The sequence below is a fragment of the Puntigrus tetrazona genome, chromosome 16, assembly GCF_018831695.1.
Source record: "Puntigrus tetrazona isolate hp1 chromosome 16, ASM1883169v1, whole genome shotgun sequence".
NCBI classification, from domain to species: Eukaryota; Metazoa; Chordata; class Actinopteri; order Cypriniformes; family Cyprinidae; genus Puntigrus; species Puntigrus tetrazona.
In genome coordinates, this window is record NC_056714.1 from 21,267,109 (window position 1) to 21,289,937 (window position 22,829).

General features: G+C 37.6%; 1 protein-coding gene across 1 annotated transcript in view; it reads left to right on the forward strand.

The window, feature by feature from the left end:
* si:dkey-22o22.2 (neural-cadherin) overlaps positions 1 to 22,829 on the forward strand; it is a 103,603-nt gene that overhangs the window by 56,257 nt on the left and 24,517 nt on the right. The window contains exons 6-15 of the mRNA XM_043262099.1: positions 2,034 to 2,283; positions 3,901 to 4,043; positions 5,226 to 5,398; positions 8,411 to 8,579; positions 9,066 to 9,236; positions 10,017 to 10,189; positions 11,559 to 11,726; positions 19,583 to 19,832; positions 21,963 to 22,090; positions 22,434 to 22,620. Of these exons, the coding sequence (XP_043118034.1) occupies positions 2,034 to 2,283; positions 3,901 to 4,043; positions 5,226 to 5,398; positions 8,411 to 8,579; positions 9,066 to 9,236; positions 10,017 to 10,189; positions 11,559 to 11,726; positions 19,583 to 19,832; positions 21,963 to 22,090; positions 22,434 to 22,620 (1,812 nt within the window). The remainder of the gene's footprint in view (positions 1 to 2,033; positions 2,284 to 3,900; positions 4,044 to 5,225; positions 5,399 to 8,410; positions 8,580 to 9,065; positions 9,237 to 10,016; positions 10,190 to 11,558; positions 11,727 to 19,582; positions 19,833 to 21,962; positions 22,091 to 22,433; positions 22,621 to 22,829) is intronic.

Genomic DNA, 22,829 nt, shown 5'->3' on the forward strand with positions numbered 1-22,829 from the left:
TCACAACATGTAAAAGCAGCAGGTTCACACAAACACCAGCTGGGGCTGTTATTTGCTTATCAAATGTGTTCTGTTGTGAGCGGGGAAAAAAAAAGAGAAAAACACGGCACAATCGTCGACTGTGCGAAGCCTGGCAGAAGGGAGAGAAGATTATTATTGTTGTTTACCTTAAAACGGGATTAGACTGTAAATTGGGTGCCGGCTTTTAATAGGGCCTAGCAGGAAGAGAAGTGCAGAACGCGCTCCAATTATCGCGCGGAAAACTTCTCGGAGAGGATTTAGCGCACGGCGAAGCAACGCACTTAAAACTCGCCCAACCTTAGCCCACCTTCCTAGCAGCCTTTCTCTCTCCCTCTCTATCCCAAGCCGCCTAACTGGTATGTTTAATTTAGCCCTGGTCTCTCGTTCGCATGCATTAAATATGGTAATAGGTAGCCCTAAGAGACGGTGTATTAGGGCTTGTATTTTTAATGAACCTTCTGTTTCAATCCTGGCTGTATGACTTCACATGCGTTCACGGCCGTTCCGAAACTTGTTTATACGCGCGCGGGGCGCTGACACCCACCCTTACCCACCTGCTTCCTACAGCCGCAACAAGTCCTCAGCTTAACTGGCAGAGAAAGAGGGTTTCTGCTGAACGTCGCTACATCTGTGGGCGCTAGCTATTTGCCTTGGAGATTAGAGGGCCGTCATGTGGCTGTAGTAAATGAGTGTGCTGGCTGGCTGGGTGTGATGACAGCTTGCCTGCAGTATAATGATACAGGACCCTGACTTTGGCTGTGGGCCTAATGACAGCAAAGCCTTCCTCCACTTTTACTTTTGATCTGCTTCAGTCAACAGCAGCTTTTCGCCGTGCCACTGACAGATGGGCACTTAAATTGATCAAATATAGAATTGGCCTCCGCTACATAGTTTTAATTAATATTGGCTCTATTAATATGACACCGTACGTAATTTAAAAAGCACTTAGCACAAGAAGTCCAACAACTTCAAACAAGATGCTTTTCGGTGTTGTACTGTGTTCTGCCGGCATAAATATCACAAAACTATGAAATCATGTATGATTGAGAGAGTCTTCAGAGTTTAGTGTTTATACATTATTTTATGCATGTATACTATTAATAATAAGATTGTGTAATAATACGTTTTATGTTTTTGAACAAATTCTCTTACCCATGCTGCATTTATTTGATCAAAAATGTTACTTTTGTGAAATATTATTAAAATGTGATTAATTAATTATTCCCCATTGAGTACATGACATATTTATAATTTATTAAAAACATATTGGTATAAAAAACACTTTTTTATTGTAATAATATTTTATTGTATGTTTTTGATCAGATAAATCCAAACTTAAGCATAACAAGCTTTTGATTAAAAAACACTAAAAAATCTTGTACTGTTTGGTTGTGTGTCAAATTGTAATTATTATTTTTATTATTATATTTTAGTTGTTTACTAATATTTTATTTGTCATATATTAACTTTAATATGCATTAAATATACTGTATATTGTATCAGTCGATCAATCACTCAGTATGCATATCATATAAAATCTGAATAGACCCACTAAAAATGCTAAGAGATATTTTTAAATGCACAATTTGATGTCTTATTTTCTTTTTTTGATTTAATTAAACATTAAGTATCTTCTAGCTGGATTTGTTACTTTTAATTTGATGCTGGAAACTTGCATGCATGGTTAGGATATGGTGTTATACACACACACACACACACACTCAAATTCTTGCTCAAAACCACACAAGCATTGGTCGTAGTGACATTAAAGCTTATAATTGATGGTGAATACCCCCATATCAGAACTATCCAGGCCTAATGAGAACACAACTGTCTTGAGAAAAGCATAGAGATGATTAAAACTGACATTTTTTCAGTGCCTGACCCAAAGCAGATCTCCGCCAAGGTTGCCTTCACCACAATTTACTGCTGTGTTATTGCTAGCTGTTGCCTTTAGTCAATGTGACCTGATGTTTAACACAGCTCTTTTGTCCCTCCCTCTCTCTTTCTAGTTCTAGCACGGGACTGTGACACAGGCCTTAATGCAGAACTGTCCTACTTCATCCAGAGCGTGGACTTTGACATCTCATCTCAGGGAGTGGTGAGCCCCAGTCAGAGGCTGGACTATGAGAGACCTAACCACATGTACGAGTGCACAGTGGTGGCCGTGGACAAGGGAACGCCCCCTCGCACAGGCACAGCCTCCATCCGAATCCGCATGGCCAACGTCAACGATGAAGCCCCTGTCTTTTCACAAACTATGTATGATTCTTTTTTTCTCTCTTCTTTCATTTTCTTTTTGATTGCAAAGCATTCTGGAATACTTGACTGCGATCAGTCATGAGTCACATTCTGCAATCAAAGCTTTGCATATAATCACTACTTAAACTATATAATTAATAGTAAATCAGTCAAATTACTCTACTTTTTGTGCTCACATAATGAATGAAACATTTATTTATTTAGCAGATCGCTCAAAAATAAAATTATAGTTGCATATAAAAACTACAAAACTAAACTGCACTTTAATATCTCAAATCACTCTGCACGCTCTTTGTTGTCACATAATAAATCAGTTTATTTATGTATTAATTTACATGGTTATTAAATAATAAAATAAAACTGTAAATTATATAAAGATAAATATAAATTTTATGTCAATTGTTTTTAAATAAATACATGATTTAATGTAGGTTAATGCAAAATAAACCCCTTTCAAGATTTCTTTACTTTTTATTTTTTTATTTTTTAAGGTTTATTCTGTACACTTTTTGTATTTCGTCCCACTTATTTCACACTTAGATATATAAAATGTAAATAAATGTATGTATAAAATATTAAATAAATATATGTGAAAAAAGTAAATAACTTGACAATAACAAATTTACTGATTTAAAAGTTATAAATAAACTTTATTTAGAGCACTAAGTGTGCACAATGTCAAATAATATTAGTCTATGGATTCAAGATATTTGAAGTGAATCTGAAATATACTTGCATTAGTTCCACTTTAACACAATGAAGTATACTTAAGTACATTTTTTAGCTGAACTTCAGTAGTGTTTTTGCACAATTAAAGTGCATTAAATACAAATTAGTTGTTCCAATTTAGCACATACCACTTTAGTATACTAAAGGTACAATAGCATGGTTTTTAGATAAATTAGTTAATGTCTTTGTAATATACTTAGCATAAAATAAATTTATTTCAAATACATTTTAGTAGTTTAAATTCTTCACTAGAGTAGTAATGTGAGTTGACAAATATTAATTTGACATATATTTCATTGGTTATTTCTGTTCTATTTTAGGTTTAGTTTTCTATTTTATTCTCCTCCTCTTTTTTTCTTAGTATCTCTCTGCAGTGCCTAAGAATATACAGTCTTATACTCTTTTTTCGTCACAATGGGATTTCATCAGAGCAGATTCAAGCAGAGAGTCCTGCGAATGCTGAGCGGCAGGCTATACGGCTCTGGCATTTATTGAATGTAGCCAGAAGGAGAGGCAGACATTTGGTCCGATTCAGCAGAAAGACAACAATCACAGTGAAGCAAGCGAGCCGTCTACACACACACACACACACACACACACACACACACACACATACATAGAACTCTATTTGAGAACATCATCTCCCTTGGTAGGAGTTTGGGAGACACATAAAGGAGCTGGTGCTGGTGTATCATCATTAGAGCTGCAGTATGTGTGTGTGTTTATGTTAGGATTTGCTCTGGTTCTTCTCAGTGCAGGGACCGCGTGGTTGTTTGTGTGCGCCCTGGGATAGGCTTCAGAGGCCGTGTAGGGGAAGCAGATGGTGGGTCTGTGATGTTCTGAGCCTGATCTGTCTGTCTGTCTATCTCTGTCTCCCTCTTTCTGCAGATATAAAACCTTTCTTTCGGAAGACGCCGGCCCGGAGACGCTAGTGGCCATTGTGCATGCCAAAGACCCAGATGGGGATGGTGTAACGTATGCCATCACCGGGGGTAACGAAGACAGCAATTTTGAGCTGGACAACCAAAAGGGTAAGTCAAGTGGGATGCAAACTCAAAGCTTGCTGCTCTTGTAACAGCGTCCAGGCATCCGCTACAAGGCCTCAGGGATGCTGACTATAACAAGAACATCCAAAACCATCAAAAAACGCGTTTCCTCTTCCTGTCTGCTCAGCACGCGTCTTTAATCCATCATTCAACTCACGTTTGTGGTATTTGTAGAAAAAACAAACACTCCTTGTTGTTTTTGGTCTACAGCTCTTGTTTTTTTTTGTGTGTGTGCACTTGTGTGTGAATGCAATGTTTGTCTGTTTTCATGCCTGCCTGCCTGTGCGCTTTCAGTCTCAAGGTTACATTTGTCTGCAGTGTTTGCTTTTCGTTTGTTTACCAGCACATTTTATGCCTGAGAGCTGGAAAACAGCAGTATGCTAAAGCTCTCTCCTGTCTTATCAGCCTCTCGGCACGGCTGTTCCACCACCCAACCCATTACAGGCCAGCGCTGAGAGATGGCCCATGGCTTCAGCACTCAGAAAAGCTGCGTGGAGTTGTCACTTCAAAGATGCAGAAGCATTTTTTTTCACACAACTCCCTACTACTCAGTTGTTTGGTGAATGCGCGACCATTAGAACCCCGTTTTGTCAGGTTGTTAAGCCTGATGCACAAAGGCAGTTGTTACTCTTTACATATATTAATGTTTTCAGTTTAAGAGGTTGTCACATTGGGTAAAAAAATAAATAAATAAACAGTTGCATTCATAAACAAGCTTGACAGCAGCTCTGAAACATAAAGTACTTTTGCCTTATACTTATTATGGAAATATTACACTTTAACACAAATTTTTCCAAATAGTGAAGTGAATGGAATGTTTTGAGAACTAAATTTGTACTTAATTTTAATTATTTAAAGGAAGTTCGAGTTTTTTCTGTACTGACAACAGTCCAATACCTAAACTTACCAAGGAATAATAGGCAGCAACTCAGGAGTTTGAGGCAAATGTTTTAATTAATGGTTTGTTAACGGTTGATGTGCTTTAGTATGTTAGTCAGCATACATAAGTGTACTTTAAAATATAACAAAAGGCAATTGAAACAATGATTTATTTAATTCTTTTATTTAATTCATCTGATATTGAGTGCAGATCCAGTGCAATTAAGCACACTTGTCTTTTACAGGAACAATATGATGAGCTTAGGCATTCTATTGAATTATTTACAGGCATCATCAAACTAAGACGTAGCCCTCCTCCTAAACTTCGCGGGCCTCAGTATGTCCTCAACGTCACAGCGACTGATGACAACACAGCCGGTGGGCCCCTCCCCCTCAGCAGCTCCGCCCAGGTCATCGTTGGCATCAATGACATCAACAACAACAAGCCAGTATTTGATGAGGTGAGGTTAAAAGATACGTCAAAATCCATTTGTAGTGAGTCATTTCTAAGTTGGAAGACTAGTTTAGCAGAGGAAACATAACCAAAAGTGTGTACAGGAGAAGAGGTCTAGATATGAGTACAGAATTCAAATATATTCTCTCATTAAATCTGCCTAGCATGAAGTGCCTCAGGCTTTTAATACCAGTGACACTGTGAACACCTCACTAATGGCAGCGTTTAGAGACAGAAATGAAGTCTGAGGGGACAAAAGGTAAGGAATGATGGGTGGGAGATAATATTCAGAAATAAGAGAGCAAAAAGCAATGAACTGCGTCTACTGATGACATGATGACATGCACACAGTGTCATTTTATAACCCAATTCACTAAAAAAAGCTATAAATCATTGCTAAATGTATTTTCCATGAATCAATTCTTTAGGTTTGTTTCTAAATGGCAGCAGACTGCCGTTAGCTGACCTCCTTTTTCAGAATGTGAACGAGACACCTGAACTGGCTCTTTAAGAAGTTGAAAATATGTTTTACTCTATTGCACATATGGCTAAAATGCTATTTCATGGCTTTGCCCCAAAATGAGCTAATAAAAGAGAGCAAATATTAAAGAATGTGTGCAAAACGAAACACTGTGAGAAAGAGACAGGTGAAAGCTGAGCTGAGGGAAGAGCAGACAGCTGGCAGAAGGAGATCTAAAGGCTCTTGGAGGTCTCCGGTGGGAGAGCTTTTCCGTGCAGGCCGGTGGTGCAGGAGGGCTGTGTGTGAGTGTGTAGGAGGCAGAATCGTGTCCCTGTACACTTTCCGTGAGCCCCACAGGCCCTACTTCTGCTGCCGCTGCCGCCACCTCCTCTGCTGCTGCCCATGAATATTTCAAGGGGGAATTACTCACCGGCACAGGGGATGCATATGAAATAGAAGCACTAAGTGAGCCCCAGGGGCAACATCTGGCCCTGTTCCTTCCTTTCACTCTCTCTGTCTCTATGCCTGCCCTGCTGACCAGAGTCTTTTCTTTCTGTACTGTATCACTGGTTCTGACTGATTTTTTTTTTTACATCAAGCCGTGATTTAATGCAGTATTGTACAAAAATGTTCTTACATTCCAACACGGAAAGTTATTTATGTATTTATTAATGGTAATTTATTAATATTACCATGAAAAATGTTTGAACACCTCAGCAGTCTTATTTTTCTGTAGTCTGTGTTTGGTTTGTAAATGCCTCTTGAATTTTGATGGTTTTATGCTCTGCGCAGCTAATAAATGATTGCACAAAACACATTTGCATTATCCCAAAATAAAATATATTAGAAACTATATTATGCATAAAGAAAATGAAGAAAATGTTTGCATTGCAAATTAGTACTTCAAAGCCAAAAATGTAATTGAATTATAATGTATAATGGAATGTTGCAGTATATAAAATGCAAGTATATATGAAGTTCAGCATTCAAAATGTAATTAGAACCAGAGACATCATTATATTTAATTTGTGAATTGGATGGGTCGGTTCTCTTAAATGTGTTTGCAAACTGAATTGTGATAACTTTGAATTTCATTAATACAAACTCAAAGCTCAAGTCTCAAACACTTGCATAAAACTGCATTGTAAGCACTGGTATTTCCATAGGGAATTGCAAATCTAGTGTTTTAATAAAGTCAGCATGAGTTTAACAGTAAAACAAATATTACCATGAGTTACTTTTTTATTACAGCAATGTGGTATGGAAATGTATGGAAACATGTTTCCACCACAGTATAAAAATTAAAAAAATGTAACTGTGACTTTATTATTATTTTACAATTTCAACTTTTTTCCCCAATTCTGATTTTATGTGTCATTATTGTGAGATATAAACTCAGAATTGCCAGATAAAGTGTCTTGCACATATATCTGGCAATTCTAAAAAGAAAAGTATTGTAAGATATAAACTCAGAATCAAAAGGAAAAAAATTTGTCAGAAGAAAAAATTGTGAGATAAAAAGTTTTAATTGCCTTTATTTTTTTATTCTATGGTCGGGAAAAAAAGAACGCTAAGATATAAACTCAGAAGTCTAAAAAATAAAGAATTGCAAGAAAGGAATTCAGAATTCTGAGTTTATGTTTCGCATTTGACCTTTTTTCTCAGAAATGCGAGTTTATAACTTGTTTTGAGTTTAGGTCTCAAAGAAAACAATAAGAATTTTTTTGTTACAATTGCAAAAATTATTAATGGTCTTTATATAAAATTTAAGCTTTCTTTTTTTTCTCTTGATTTATGTGTGTAGTGTGACCCAAAAATTTGAGTTTGTGAGGTTCACCAAAAAAACTGTCTCATCTTGGTCGCACATGCTTTTTGACATTCAGCCAAAACCTTCTCCCTGCTTTGTAGTCGCTGGTTGCCGGTGCTCTTAATAGCACAGCAGATTATGGCAATAGACTGATCTGTTCGAGTCTTTTCCCTTGCTAAACTGAGAAATCCTCCCTAAGCCCTTTCAGAAGGGTGAGTATGTGTGTGTCGAAAGACAATGAGAGGTGTGAAGTGCAAAGCGCAGTGAGAATTCTCTTCAGAGGCTGGGAGGGAAGCTAATTCCAGCTTTTAGCCCCTGTATCGATCTAGTCACTTGATTAATCGCCTTAAGTTGACATGCCGCTCCCTTGTGGGCACCGCTCACCAGGACGCCCTGCCAGATGCCCGCTCTGTAATGAGAGCATGATGAGAAAGCAAGAGGAGGAGGAAGAAGGAGGTTGAGGCCTCATTATGCGTGCTTGTGCCCCTATTATGGACTTCGAAAGAGGAATTTATAAACACTTATTCCTAAATACCAACTTTATTCTCTCTGTTGTGATGTCTTGGTGTCCTGTTTCTGCTTTTCTTGCTCTTTATCTGTTATTATGAGAAACTATATATCCAGCATATATCTAGTACTGGTTAGTTTTTGTTCTTGATATTGGCCTTTTCACAAGGCATTTGCTGAGTACGTATTTCTGGCATTTCTTGAAATATTACCCATGTCTGAAACTCTGGTTTTGTGCTTTAAAGTGCCACAACTACAGCGTGAATGCTCTGGTCCTGGAGAATCAGCCCCCGGGCACTTTTGTGCTGCGCGTGCAGGCTCATGATGCCGACACAGGGGTCAACGGGGAGGTCAAGTACGGGATAATGCAGAGGGATGGGGCCTCACCCGGGTTCACCATAAACCCTGACACAGGTATTTCCTTCCTTCTTTACCAGATCACTGATTACGCGCACCTGATCTGTCATGTGTTTCTAGTCAATGGGCCTCATTCTTTAAACAGAAGCTGAATGCATTTCTTTATTCTTGGACATATACATATGTAACAAACAATTATATATTTTATTTTTAATATTATGTAAATTTTCATTTCAGAAAAGAAATATAGTTATTTTTTTTCCTGAAATTTCTTTTCATTTTTTACTTCTCTCTTAAATGTTTAATTGTTCAGATACAGATCAGAGTGACTTCAATTTGGTAGCCTTGTATGGAAAAAACAAAAACAAAATTTTGTTGCCTTGAATTGTGAAATATACAAAATTGCAAATCCCCAATGAAATGTGTCTTGATTTTATCCATATCCCTAGACCTAAACCTAACATTACTCATGAGTAATCAGAGGAAATGATAGATTAAAAACGCTTTATGGTTATGCAAATGTACCCTGTATGTGTTGTGCAGGTGTTATCAGTACGGCAGTAAGTTTTGACCGAGAAAGGCAACGAGAGTATACACTATCGGTCACAGCGACGGATCAAGCGCAGGAGCCCCTCATCGGCATCTGTCAGATCACTGTCCTCATCGCTGACCAGAACGACAACGACCCCAAGTTTGAGAATAGCCGCTACCAATGTAAGAACCACTGAACAATGTTTATAACCCTTATGATCTATTCAAATTGATGCCAAATTTAGCTACAGTGTACAGCATAGTTTTCTGATGTAAAAGTAAAAGCTTTTTTTTATATACGTAAATAGTAATATTATGCTATGAAATCTTCCAAATGAAGTTGGGATCTGTTGACAATACGTAAGATCTGTTCGTCTGCCTTGAGGATATATAAAGCGGTGATATGAGAGCGAGAACATAGTACCGGCTCATTGTAGCTGTAGACTCTTTAAACATTTATACATGGACCTTTAACATTGCACTTAACGGCTCTAACGACTTTTGCAAGCTTAACAAATTCTCAAGTCCAGAATTCCTGAGTGTAGTCAATACACATTAAACCTTAATATTAAAAATGCATAGCAGTCTGGGCAAGGTGAGCTTTAATGCTCTGAACACAGCATAAACACATCACTAATCATTTTTAGATGCAATTGGATGCAATCCTGGAAAGCTTGCTTAGCCTAGAAGTGTGAGAATTTGCTTTGCTCTTCTAAATCAAATTATTTATAATTGCAAATGTAAGTTCAGTAAGTTTGATGTCAGAATTCCTTTTCATCACATTAAAAGTGGTACTGAGAAAGCTCATTAACAATTAAACGGCAAGATTGAAACGTTTCTCGGACGCACATTCTTTTTTTTCTTTTTGCTGCATATGGATTTTAATAGCAGCAAGCATTTTTTGTTTTTTAGACTGTTGTTATTTGTTTTTGTTGATGCCTGTGTCAACTCTGCCCATGCCAGACTTCCTGCGAGAGGACACACCGGTTGGGACGAGCTTTCTGAGGGCAGCGGCTCATGATGATGACCAGGGCACCAATGCAGCCATCACCTACTCTCTGTCCCAGCAGAACCCAGCCTACTTTCACATCAACCCCAGCACAGGATGGATCTATGTTAACCACCCCATTTCACAGGTACACATGCATACTTCTTTACGTAACTTGTTTTACTTAAAAAAGCTCTATTTATATATTTTTTCCTTTGAGTTGTTTCCAAATTGAGATTTGTCAGATTTAGTAACCTTTGTTTTTTTAACACATACAGTTAACACATACACAAACTTGAATGAACCAACATGTGCTTAAAGATCACATGCACATAATTATGCTAAGAAAACTAAGAAAATGGGTACATGTGTATGTTTTGCAAAATCTCCAGAAAGACTGGATTTTATTATTTTTTGAATTCTCAGAGTTTTTCATATTAAACATGGTATATATATATATATATATACAAACCTTAAGTCTTGAGGGACAGTGATCTGTTATTGTAGGAGTAAAAATATGCATTTCCTTTATTCAGGTGGGAAATTGATCTCGCCTACTAATTTTTCATTAAAAATCATTATTTTTCTTTCCTTTTTTCCTTTTCATCTTGCATAATTATTTATTTTTTATTAAACTAACAAACCTTTTTTCTTATTTCTTTCATCTATTTTATAACCTTTGACTTACCCAGACCTTTAAACATAGACGTAGATATATAAGCTTTAAGAGGCTGGAGGTTGATTTGACATTAAAACACTGTATGTGCATACAGACAGAAAGACAGTTCTCCAGTGAAATCTTCTGCATCCTGTTTATAGAGTCATAAGTGATGGCAGTGTTCAGGTAAAGCATCAGAGGCCGGACTTTAGTAATGTACAGTTCATGGCTCTTAAAAAAAATGGATGTAAATGCGATTTCCTCAGAACAGGTCATTAAGACGTGTATACTGTAAGTCTGGTTTTTCATTTGCCAGTCTGACCGCCTTGCGTCACTTATGTCCGAGTGGATCAGTTTTAGAAAGGCAGACGATGTCACCCTCACTAAACTCACCTGTCGTCAAATTGACAACTTAAACTGCCCCCCTACTGTTACTTCTACCTCCTCTCATTCTCCGTCTGTCTCTTCCTGTCTGCTTCTTCCTTTCCCTCATTCTGACCTGAAAAAGGCAGCATCTTGAAACCAGTAAAGCAAAGTTTACTGCTGACTAAATCTCAGAAGTGCTTTTCAGTTATTAAGAGTAAGTTGAAGGAGTCTTTAAAATCAAATAAACACACACACACACACACACACACACACACACATCCAGGGTCTTAGTTGGTGTACATGATATTCTGGATGTGAAACATCCGATGGATAATGGAGACCAATTCTTAAGGTGGAAGTATCAGACATTTCTCTCATCTTTGAACCCCCGTTGACAAAAAACCTCACCTGTATCAGTGACAACCTGTATTATTTCAATGTATGCTGATAAGCCCCTAGGCTGGATTATATCACCTGTCTCTCGTCCTGACAGACATCACGGATCAGCCAGCAGATCATTGCTACAGACGGAGGAAGTCGGAGCAGCTCGGTCGACCTCACTGTCATCATCACCAATGTGCACAACCAGCCCCCGCAGTGGGAACAGGCGGAATATTGGGTCACAATCCCGGAGAACACACCGCGCGACACAAAGATAGTGGTGAGACACTCATATTCCACCAGAGCTTCCTCTCTGCTTTCTATAAGTGTGTGAAATATGCCAAACATGAGGGACAACCACTACATCTCATTATTAAAAAACATAGAACATAAAAACATAGCTTTACATTTATATATACAGTATATACTACAATTTTTTTTCTTATGCTTACTAAGACTGCATATATTTGATAAAAAAATTAAATATTATTACAATTTTTAAATAGCTGGGGTTTTTTTATATATATATATATATATATTTTTAACATGTAGTTCATTTATGTGATGGCTTTACTTCATTTTTGTGGAAACCACACATCTTTGAATCTTTGCACAGAAAGTTTAGAAGAACAGCCTTTATTTAATCTTTGGTAACATTATTAATGTCTTTATTGTTCCTTTTATAAATTAAACACATAAACCAGAGGGAATATTCATGTGTATGTTTATATATATATATATATATATATATATATATATATATATATATATATATATATATATATATATATATATATATATATATATATATGTGTGTGTGTGTGTGTGTGTGTGTGTGTGTGTGTGTGTTTCTTTCTTTGCTTTTTGACATGTAGTATGTGAAATATTCAACATAGCAACTCATATGAGTGTCATAGAAATAGTGCATTCCGTGCATAAGATACTTGACTCACTATTGATTTCATTACAAGTGAAGCAAGAGAAATCGCATAAGCATACATATACATAGTACACGCAAATGTTTGTTTTTTTATTATTTAAATATTTCTCATTGTTTCTAAATAAATGTAAAGTATATATTGCAAATCAAAATCTTTCTGGGTTTAAGATATTATTAAATTATTATTCATATTAAGCTTTTCTCAGTTGATTTCTGACATGCAGTGCTGCCTTTAACCAAAATAATGCATTTTAACATGCAAGTCTGCATTATTAGGATACATGCCATTTATATCAATCAGGACCGCACATATGATGTCTTTAAATGCAATTCAGTTTTGAAACAGAGGAGTGGTTTTCATTCACAATGCCTTTTGCTTTTTGTTGTGCTGTTGATAAGCAAAGGTAGAATGTTGTGACTTTCTTACCGCTGAGGCTTGTCACATCTTATCCAGACTTCATCTTGTTTGCTATTTCAGCTCGTTTCATTCGCTGTCACATTTTACATTCGTCTGGGAGCTTGTACCCACAGAGAGATCAGCATCCACAAACAACCTCATCTGTCCAGCAAACTCAAGCAGACTGCTTGTCTGAACATTCTATTCTAATTCATTCAAAAGGGGCGAAAAGGCCAGTCCTCCGAGTCCGTTTTCCTCACATACAGCAGATTTATCAGTGAAGAGTGCCAGGAGGAGTTCTGCTGGAGTCACTGTGTTTCCCTGACATCAGCGGCTTCCTCTGGCTGCTGCCAGCTATTCTGCAATCTGTATGAACCTCCGCATCTGTCTTAGCAGTCCTCGGTGGCACAAACTGTGGTGGGGATGTTCTCTTCTTCGTGTTGCCACAGGATGTAAAATAGGCTTAGGTGGGATGTTTGATCTTAAAATACCTTCTTTCCCCGCTGGCTTGTAAAGGGTGGTTGCATCGGCATGGGTTTTAATGCACGGACTGCTTTGCTAGTCATTTTTACTAACCTGTTTGTAAAGAGCTACAGGGTTTACACTGAATGGGAAGTACATAGACACACTCACAGACAGATAAATGTTCTGTTTTGAAACCTACCTAGACAGCTTTCAAACATCACTTCCACATGAAGGTTCTTCCAAAAGGTAAGCAACAGCAGCATGTTGCCTTACAATATGCAATATATATATAATTTGTGGATAAGGCTATCCCAGAACTTTAACAAACCTATATAATAAAGGAAGATAAGATGTTTATAACAGAGATTTACTGTATGCACATCCACCGTCTGCTTGAATCCTTTGATTGTGCATATTCACGATGATGAAGAGCAGGAAAAAGAGCTAAAATGGCATGTTGCATAGTAGTTTCTAATTGGCTGGGACTTTACTAGCAGCGTGAAGCTCAGTTAACTGCATTCATCTCCTGACAGCCCGCCCTCCTCTGGGGGCTTCTGTTAGCATCCCTGTCAAAGAAAATTAATATCGTTCTAATGTACTGTTCCACATACCGCATGTTGAGTATTTTTATACAAATTTATTTTTTTTAATCTCTAATCACCTTCTACAGAACTCGCTTTACTCAATTATTTATATTACTTACCATCCTCACTTATACTAATAGCATTCTAACCTACACTGCTTTCATATTTATATCCGGCTTTGCGCTCAACTAAATGTTCTCAATTCTCAAGTATGGACTCTTCATTCACAAATATATAAGTGTAATGTAAATGTGTAATTTAAATTTTTAAATGCATGCATGTATAATCTGGTCCTTTACACATGAATTCTGCTATTAGCAATGTATTAGTAAAATTGTCTCTTTCTAGAGCACAATATCCAAAGTGACCGCACTGAAGCATATTTTATGACGGGCACTGAAAAAGAGCCACCGCAAGGCATTTCTGATCAGCTTTTTCTTTCTGATGCCATTGCTGTGTAATGAGATGATTTCTAATTATTGCTAATTTCATGGCACCTCAGGCTGTGCTCATTTTGCTGGGAGTGCCATTACCCATCTTATCATCTAGATGTGTTTTTTGAACAGCTCTGCACTGGATCTCACCAGCTAATCTTTGTCTCTTTTAGTCCTTTTGTGTAGTTATTTCTGATATTGTAAACTGATTTTCTTTGATCATTATAGGGCATGAAACCATAGCTCTCAGAATGTCACTCCATTTATGGTCTCGTTTGTATCTGTTGCAAATTCAGAGCCAAGAGGTAGTTTTATTTGGTCTACAATGGTTTTTAATTCTTGTCCTCACAACCCCCTGCTATGCATATTTTGTGTATTCATATTATGTCTCTATTATTTAACACAACTGATTCAAATTACCAACTCATTAGATGAGAGCTCAATGAATGAACTGTGTTCTGATCAACCTATTTTAATGTTCAGTTTGTAATATTGCATAAAAAATGTTGGATGGGAATGTCAGGATCAGAATGTCCATAAATTGTAAAAATGTGCACAGTTGAGTAGGATAAAGTTTTTATCCGCTAAGAAAAAATGTGCATAAACTTTACAGTATTTAAAAAAAGATCATGTGCCTCTGCATGATAGGATAGGATAACTTGAATAACCAGTGGGCTGATCTTGTTTCACAGCACATGAACTGTTTTTTTGGTCATTCTGAAATGTCTGAGCAAAGTCTGTCATCATAGTAAATCTGCTTTATAGTTTTGCACTCCAGCATTCCCAAACAGCAAGTATCCACCTTTGAAAGCAATGACAGCATTTATTGTGTTTCATCTGTGTCTCGATATAATCATTTTCATAAGCTTTATCAGTTTGGGGGTAGTAATTAATCATGATTTACTGATAAAACTTACTACAGGATTAAGTTGGAATGGAATTGAACATATGCTTCTTTTGAACCCAGATCATGGTGGTATATTCCATGATGGCCACTTGCAGTCGAATGGAACAAACCTCTGAAGCGATAACAGAAACATGCACCATGTGCAGTGCGGAGGGGCCAAAAAGAGGAGCACTGGTCCAGTAAATGAGTATTTCATTTTAGTGTTAGGGACTAAAAAACGAGTGACTAATATATGTTTTGAACTGATCCTTTAACTAATCTAACTGTAAACATTTACTTGTTTAATCATTACGAAGCTGATTAACTAGCTAAAATTCTCAGGGAATAATTGGCATCTTGTGGGACCATCAGGCACAAAATCCTTTTCCAGAAGCTTCTCATTTTCTAATCCTTGCTGGTATAAAGATCTTTTTAACTACACAGACAACTAAATGCCTCACAATATTCAAGAAAGCAACCTGCTGACTCCTTGGAAAAAAATAAACTTCTATGCCTTCATAAATCCCTTCTTAAATTTCTAGCACTTCTCGTTTTATTGCTTGATGAATTACTCATATTTTGTAAGACGCTTAGATAAAGGTGCCTGCTAAATGAATAGATGTGAATGTTGCATCGACAAGCTAGACCGGTACCAAACCTGCACTAACTAGCCCAATCAGCTATGACTGGTGTGAAAATGTGTCACACTAGCTTTATTAGTCTCTCTAGGCTGTACTGTATATCCTATCTAAGTTATCTTAAGATTCAACTTTTGTGTGTGTGTGTGCTAACATTAAGTTCTCCACAGTGTGTATGTGGAGGTGATGGTCCTGGGGGCAGTGTGTCAGAGCAGATCTGTGCGTCCCTGCCCACTCTCATAGCTCTGCTAATGGAGGATGTACCTGGAGGTCACCTTCAGTGTCTCTTCAGTCAGAAAACACGATAAGTGTTGTTCCTCAGAGCTTTTTATCACCTCCCTTCCTGCTCTCCGTTGAGCTTCAGTACTTTTTCATATTCAACCACTACTTTGTTAGCCCCTCCACACTTCTATTAGTTGGATGTAATGATTATAATTGCAGTCGAGGGGTTTCAAAACTCAGGTCACACAAGTATTCAGATGCAATCACTGCCTTTGTTAATGGAACGCACCTTGACAATTGGACAAATAACCTAATTTTCTTTAACCTTCCTTTCGCGTGTCTCTGTTTCCCCCCTTTCAATGCCCACACTGACGGCCGAACTCCAACACCGATGTTCCCCGTAATATGACTTGAAAAACAAAGCGCTTTACAACAATTACAGTCGATCTCTCTTTCTCTTCAACCCTGCAAATACAGTATGAACTCCCTAATGCGAAATAACTGTAGCAACTGGCTGTTCAAATCTGTTCTGTGCATTGGGAGCCTTCATGCTAATTCATCCTCAGAACTCTAAATACAAATTAGGCTTGTTAAACAGTATAATGCATTCATTAGCAACACTGAGTAGCCTTGTTGTGCGTCGAGTGCTCCTATTCATTTCTCGCTCTCACTTCCTCCCCCCTCGCCTTTCTTCTTCATCTATCTATCTGTCTCTCTGTCTAGCTAATTAAAAATTTAAATATCAGTCAGCTCATTGTGGTATTATCTCAAGGAATGCTAATTAACACATTTTCAAAAGCAGTAATTGCAACCTTGAGGATGTAATTTAAAGGGCCTTGTTCGTGTGTATGGATAATGAGAACGCCGTTCTCATCAAGCCTGAGAGACGTCCGTTAATAAACTCTTGGAGGGAAAGATTAGACAGGTTGGGATTTAAAAGTTGACCAAATTTCTGTGTAGTTGAAAAGGGGAACTTTCGGTAGTATGAATAGCTTAACCCCACATGTGGTTAACCAAAAGAATGGTGTGGTGGGCTGGTAAATGAAAGGCTGTAAATTCAAATCCCACAACGGTTGATCTGTGAAATATCGCCATTGTACTCTTGATCAAAACACTTAACCTTGGGTTACTCCAGATGGATTGTCCCTATAGTACCTGCACTGTAAGTCACTTTGGATAAAAATGTCAACTACATGATGAATTAGTTGAAATTAAGGTTTTGAAGTGAAGGCAAGACTCCCAATGGACAGGAGCACAAGCCTAGGTAACTTCTAAAGATTTTTGCCGTTTTGAGGTGTGTTGAGATTTGTAATTGGCTGTTTCAGGCATAAAAAGCATAAAAAATGTTTATAAAAAATTTATGGTTATTATTTATTTATTTATTTTGATTTGTTTTTGCACCCTTAGATTGAGGATTTTCAAATAGTTGTATCGCATTAAAATATCGCCTTATCCTAACAAACCATTGGAAAGCTCCAAAAATGTACTCTTATGATTGAGTTTGTGGTCCAGCGTCACATATTACAATTGTATTATGTCATAGAATTCTGGGGGCCTAAAAATCTTCATGAAATTTACTTTAAAACTGTTAAATCTATGATCCGCATCATTACTGAGACCCTCAAAATAGCATAAGTCAGGGAAGTTAGAGGAGTTCTGTCAAAGTGACTGTGGCAAATAAGTTCACTGCATAGGTCATTTCTGTTGGGGAACACATACCGGATGGCAAAACCGACCCTTAAAAGCAGGAAGCAAAAGCCACAGAGCTTTTAAGATGCTTGTTTTCTGTGTTGCAGTGGGTGGATGCTTTCAAAACCATGGCCAGGGTTGATTTAATGGCTGAGTGGACCCATGTTCTCTCTCTACAACTCGTTTCTCCATCTCTCTCTCTCCACACAACTTTATTTTGCTCTACCTTTTCACCCCTTTTCTCTGTCGTCTAAGTTTTATAACCTGTGCTGTACGCCAAGCATTCATTACTCTGGATGACCATACATGGTTTAGGACTTTCTTGCTGACTTTTGACTGTTGGCTTTGCTGTGCCGCTGGCTGTATTGTCTCTGGAATGTTTTGTTTACTTTATAGTGTCATTTGGTTGATGGTGTTTTGGGTTAAATGTGTTTTAGTCACACATTTGAGTTCTCATCACAGACAAGTTCCAGCTGTAATATTGGATTCTCCAAGCCAAAAATCGGTTGCATGTCTTGTATCCAAGCACTATGCACGTGTTTTTGGCTCAACACCGAATAAACAATGACTTTGGCTTTTAGGTTTTCGCATTGCACTTCTAGCCAAGGTATGAGAACAATAAAAAATGTCCATAGTTTTATAACTTTTTTTATAGTGAAACATAAAAACGCTTATACGTTCATCTCTGGTTTAATAACTGTTATTTTGCTGTTAATGTAGTATATCAGGATCTCGAATAAATGATCACATTAATTTATTTTGAGCCAGAGAAGTACTTGATTAAATGATAAGTGATATGTTAATTATGTTTATAAAATCAATTTCTTACTCCTAAAGTAACTGTTTTGTTAAAATAATATAGCTCTGTGAGAAAGAAGTCTGGGAACTACTACTGCATAAAGTTACTCTATAACTGTCAATATCAGTTTGATTAGCAATTGGATGGATTATAGATGAACCGTGTTTAATGTATTCACATGCTGCAGTCAGCAGGCGCTTGACCGACGGTTCTGCTGATTTCAAATGCCTTCTCACAAATAATGCTAATTATCCTGTTTGAGCTTTGGGAGAAAGTGTTTACGTCTTAAGCTGGATGGGACTAGTTTTCTAAACTGCATGTGAGTTTCGATTCTTATCACCTGACATCTGGGATTTTCATGTAACATTTCTAACGGAACAAACATCATGCGCTCTGTATGCGTCCATTGCGTAAAATCATTCGGACAGATTAGAATTAGTATAATCACAAATACCATTGTGAAGCTAAATAGCTAGTACAGCAAAAGTGTAACTATTGTTTTGGGGTTTTTTTGTAGTAAGCCCATCTTTAATTTTGGTAAAGGTACATGTAATTAAAACATTATGTAATTGAGTGCAGGAATGAACACGAGTAATCTCAACTGATGCTTATATAGTTTACATGATTTGGCTCATTATCATTGTTCTATTGGTTTTTATTTCTATATCAAAATATATGAAATATGTGTGCGGTAAGGGCATCTACTGTAATTTGCGTTGGCCAAAACAGATAAGGAAACGTTGTTAAAAATAATATCACCGGCAATCACAGACACCGCATTCGGATGGGATTAGTTTTCTCAGCGGATCACTAGTCACATTCGAAAAGGGCTTAACTCTAATACTATATGTCTCATAATGAAAAAATCTTAATACAGTAAAATAAAATAATACAGCACATCAAAGCAGTTTTTACCCAATTACACAAACTCATATGCACTTCAAAAAGGTTTTAGATGTAACAGGAACCTTCACTTCACTTCTAACACATATACTATTTATGACATAATATTTCACCATCACCATGTAGGCCATATTTCATTTTACATCAGCAACCTAAAGCTCATTTCCCCCTTCTAACAGACCATCAAGGCGACGTCCCCTCTTGGTGACCCCAGGGTGACTTACAACCTGGAGGAAGGTCAGGTTCCTGAGACCAACATGCCTGTGCGCTTCTACATCAAGCCTAACCGGAGGGACGGTTCTGCATCTATCTTGGTGGCAGAGAATCTAGACTATGAGACGACGCGTTTCTTTACACTTCGAGTGCGAGTACAGAATGTGGCGGCTGTACCACTAGCTTCCTTCACTACTGTCTATGTCAACATCACAGGTGAGATCATCTTCTGTAAATGACATCAGAATTATATGCAAACGTAAATTTGAGTATCACACATTTGGGCAAATTTTCTAAAATACATTTAGTTATTGTACATTTTAACAATAGATGGATTTTATTATTCTTTAACGAGTAGAAAGTTCAAAAGAACAGCATTTTCTAGAATATAAGTCAATTGTAACATAATAAATATATGTCTGGAAATCATGGTAACGGCTTTATACTTAGTGTAAGACAAAGAGAAAGAAAGAGAACAAAAATGAATAAATCTGACACAATGAAAGTAGTCCATGTTGACACCTCTCACTAGTGCGCTACAAATATGCCTCGACAACTGGTTCCATGCTGCCTGTGTGCCCTCAGAGAGGTAAACACATTTGCGGTAGTTTAGCAATCAGCATTTCATGCCAACGCGGTTTCTCAGAAGCACAGCAGTGTCTGATCTGATCCACTGATTGTGTTTGAGCCGCTGACGCTAATGTTTTTTTTCCCCTTTTCTTTATAGCTCATTTAGCCTGTGTTGTGCATTTGTATACAAAAGTGTTCTCTGCTGTCATTGAGTGTATGCGGAAATCCAGAGCTCTGATGAGTGCATGACAGACGGAGGGTAGGGGGTGTAGAGCGACTGTGTGTGTGTGTGTGTAATAGGAACAGTGAAGAGATTTGGCACCGACACACAACACTTGAGACCACATCAGCATTAATTAAGAGGAAAATGGAGATTGAAATAGAAGGAAAAGGAGACAAAAAGCCCACGGAAAAACTAGTTTAGAGGAGCTGTAATCTGCGAAGAGCAGAGAATCCAGACAATAAAGCTGCATTAAGTGAATCCACACATTAAAACCTGCACTTATTCCTGCTTAACTTATGCACAGTTAACCACAAACCAAATGTGATCACAATAAATGAAGCCGTAAAATAAAAATAATGAACAGACTAACAAATAACCCTAAAAGAAACTTCTTAAGTCACATGTAAAAATTTGATATACAATATCAAACCAAGTGGACTATATTTTATAGAAACACTGCAAAAGCGATAAATCCATTTTCCTAAATGTGTTTTTGCCTTGTTCAAAATCACTATGGTACACCTATAACAGGGCAAATGGAATGAGATACATGTTAAGAGCATGTGAAGAACTTTTATTAACAGATGTGGTCACAAACCAGCAAGGGTCAAATAATGGCAAACAGATCTATTGTGGGCAAGACTCTTAGGGCTCCTTCCTGGCTTGAGTCATTGATCGGCAAAAAACATCCAAAGGGCTTGACAATAGGGTTATTTGTAAACACAAACAAAACTGAATTTGAATGGCAAGATGAAAGACCAATTCAAGATGGCAAGATGAAAGACCAATTCAAAATAGACAAAAAATACACAGACAAATATCAAGATATAAATAGCTCAGGAAAAAACTAACAGGATAAACTAGATTCACACTCAGAAAACTCCGTAAAGTTGCTATCGCTAGGAGAGTAATAAACGCAGACAATACTCTGGAATTGAGTGATCAGGAATTGAGTGCTTGTCAAATACTGTGTGTGATGATCTATAGGTGAGCATGTGATTGGAGATAGCTGTGTGTGTGCAATCAGTGCAATGGCTGATTGGAAATGTAGTCCGGGGTGAAGTAACAGTCTATGTGGTGTGAGAGTGAACGTAACGGACGAGTGACCTCTGGTGACAACTGACTGAAAGTCCATGGACAGAATTCATGACAATAAGCGTTAAAATCTTGACAATTTAGACTGGTTTGGGTAGGTACCGCTGCTGAGTAGCCTCATACAGTGTATTATTCGCCATAGACATAAGAAGAGAGAAGTACCTCCGGTTGCAATGTTCTTCTGCAACATGCACATAGTTCTGTTTATTAACCACTAGAGAGCCAAAATTTATGAAGCTTTAAATTTACACAGCTTTAAATGCTATAATATACTGTTACTTTATGACAGTCAGAAATATTAAAACAGAATAGTGAAATTTCTAGAATCTTTTGATTGTAAGTGCCTAATTTTGTATTTAATGCAATTAAACATCAAATACTTTTGAGTATTTAATACAATTTAATACAATTTCAGGAGTGTTTCATTTGTAACTGATTTCTCTAACTCTTTTTTCCAGATGTGAATGACAATGTTCCCTTTTTCATGTCATCAACGTATGAGGCGACGGTCCCAGAGGGTGCAGAGATTGGCACATCAGTTGCTCAGGTCTCAGCTACTGACCTGGACTCTGGTCTCCATGGAATGGTGAGACTTTTCTCTTAATGTTCCCTCCTGGTTCTCTTTGAAGGTGGATTCACACTGCACAGATAGATGCAAAGGAAAGCACACAACAACACATCTTCGAGTTTTGTCGGACAAGTGTGTTAGCCCTGTTGGCATCTGTTGGTGTTGGTCGGCACTTGTTTTTTTGTTGTTTCTGCATTTGTTTGGTTTTGAAATGAAAAGAGAAAAGACATACTGTTATCTGGTGACTGTCTGTTTTGCATGTGTTGGTGCAGTGTGACTTGGCCTTAAAACTCTCAAACTCTCTTAGAATACTTGATTCAAAGTTCTTTTTTAATCCTGTTTGACACTCTTTCCTATCTAGATTAACTACATCATATTGAAGGATCAAAGTGGTGACTCTCAGTTCTTCAGCATTAATTCCTACACGGGCATCATCCACACCCGGGCCACCTTCGACCGTGAGCAAAAAGGCTCCTATTTAATCGAAGTCCAGTCTCAGGACAGCTCAGAGTCAGCCCGACCTGGTCAGCAGGGCCAACCCAACACAGGTGGGATCCATCAAACATGTCTTCTTAACCCCTCAGATACTCAGTTTCCCCCACAACCAATTACAGCAGGGCACAACAGCCTCCAGGATGAACTCCATTCATTAAGACTTCAATGAGTCACGCCTAATGAAGAGCTAATGCCATTCCAGGGATTTCTGTGTAATGTAGGCTGTGTATAATATAATAAGGCTGCACTTTTAATATTAAAC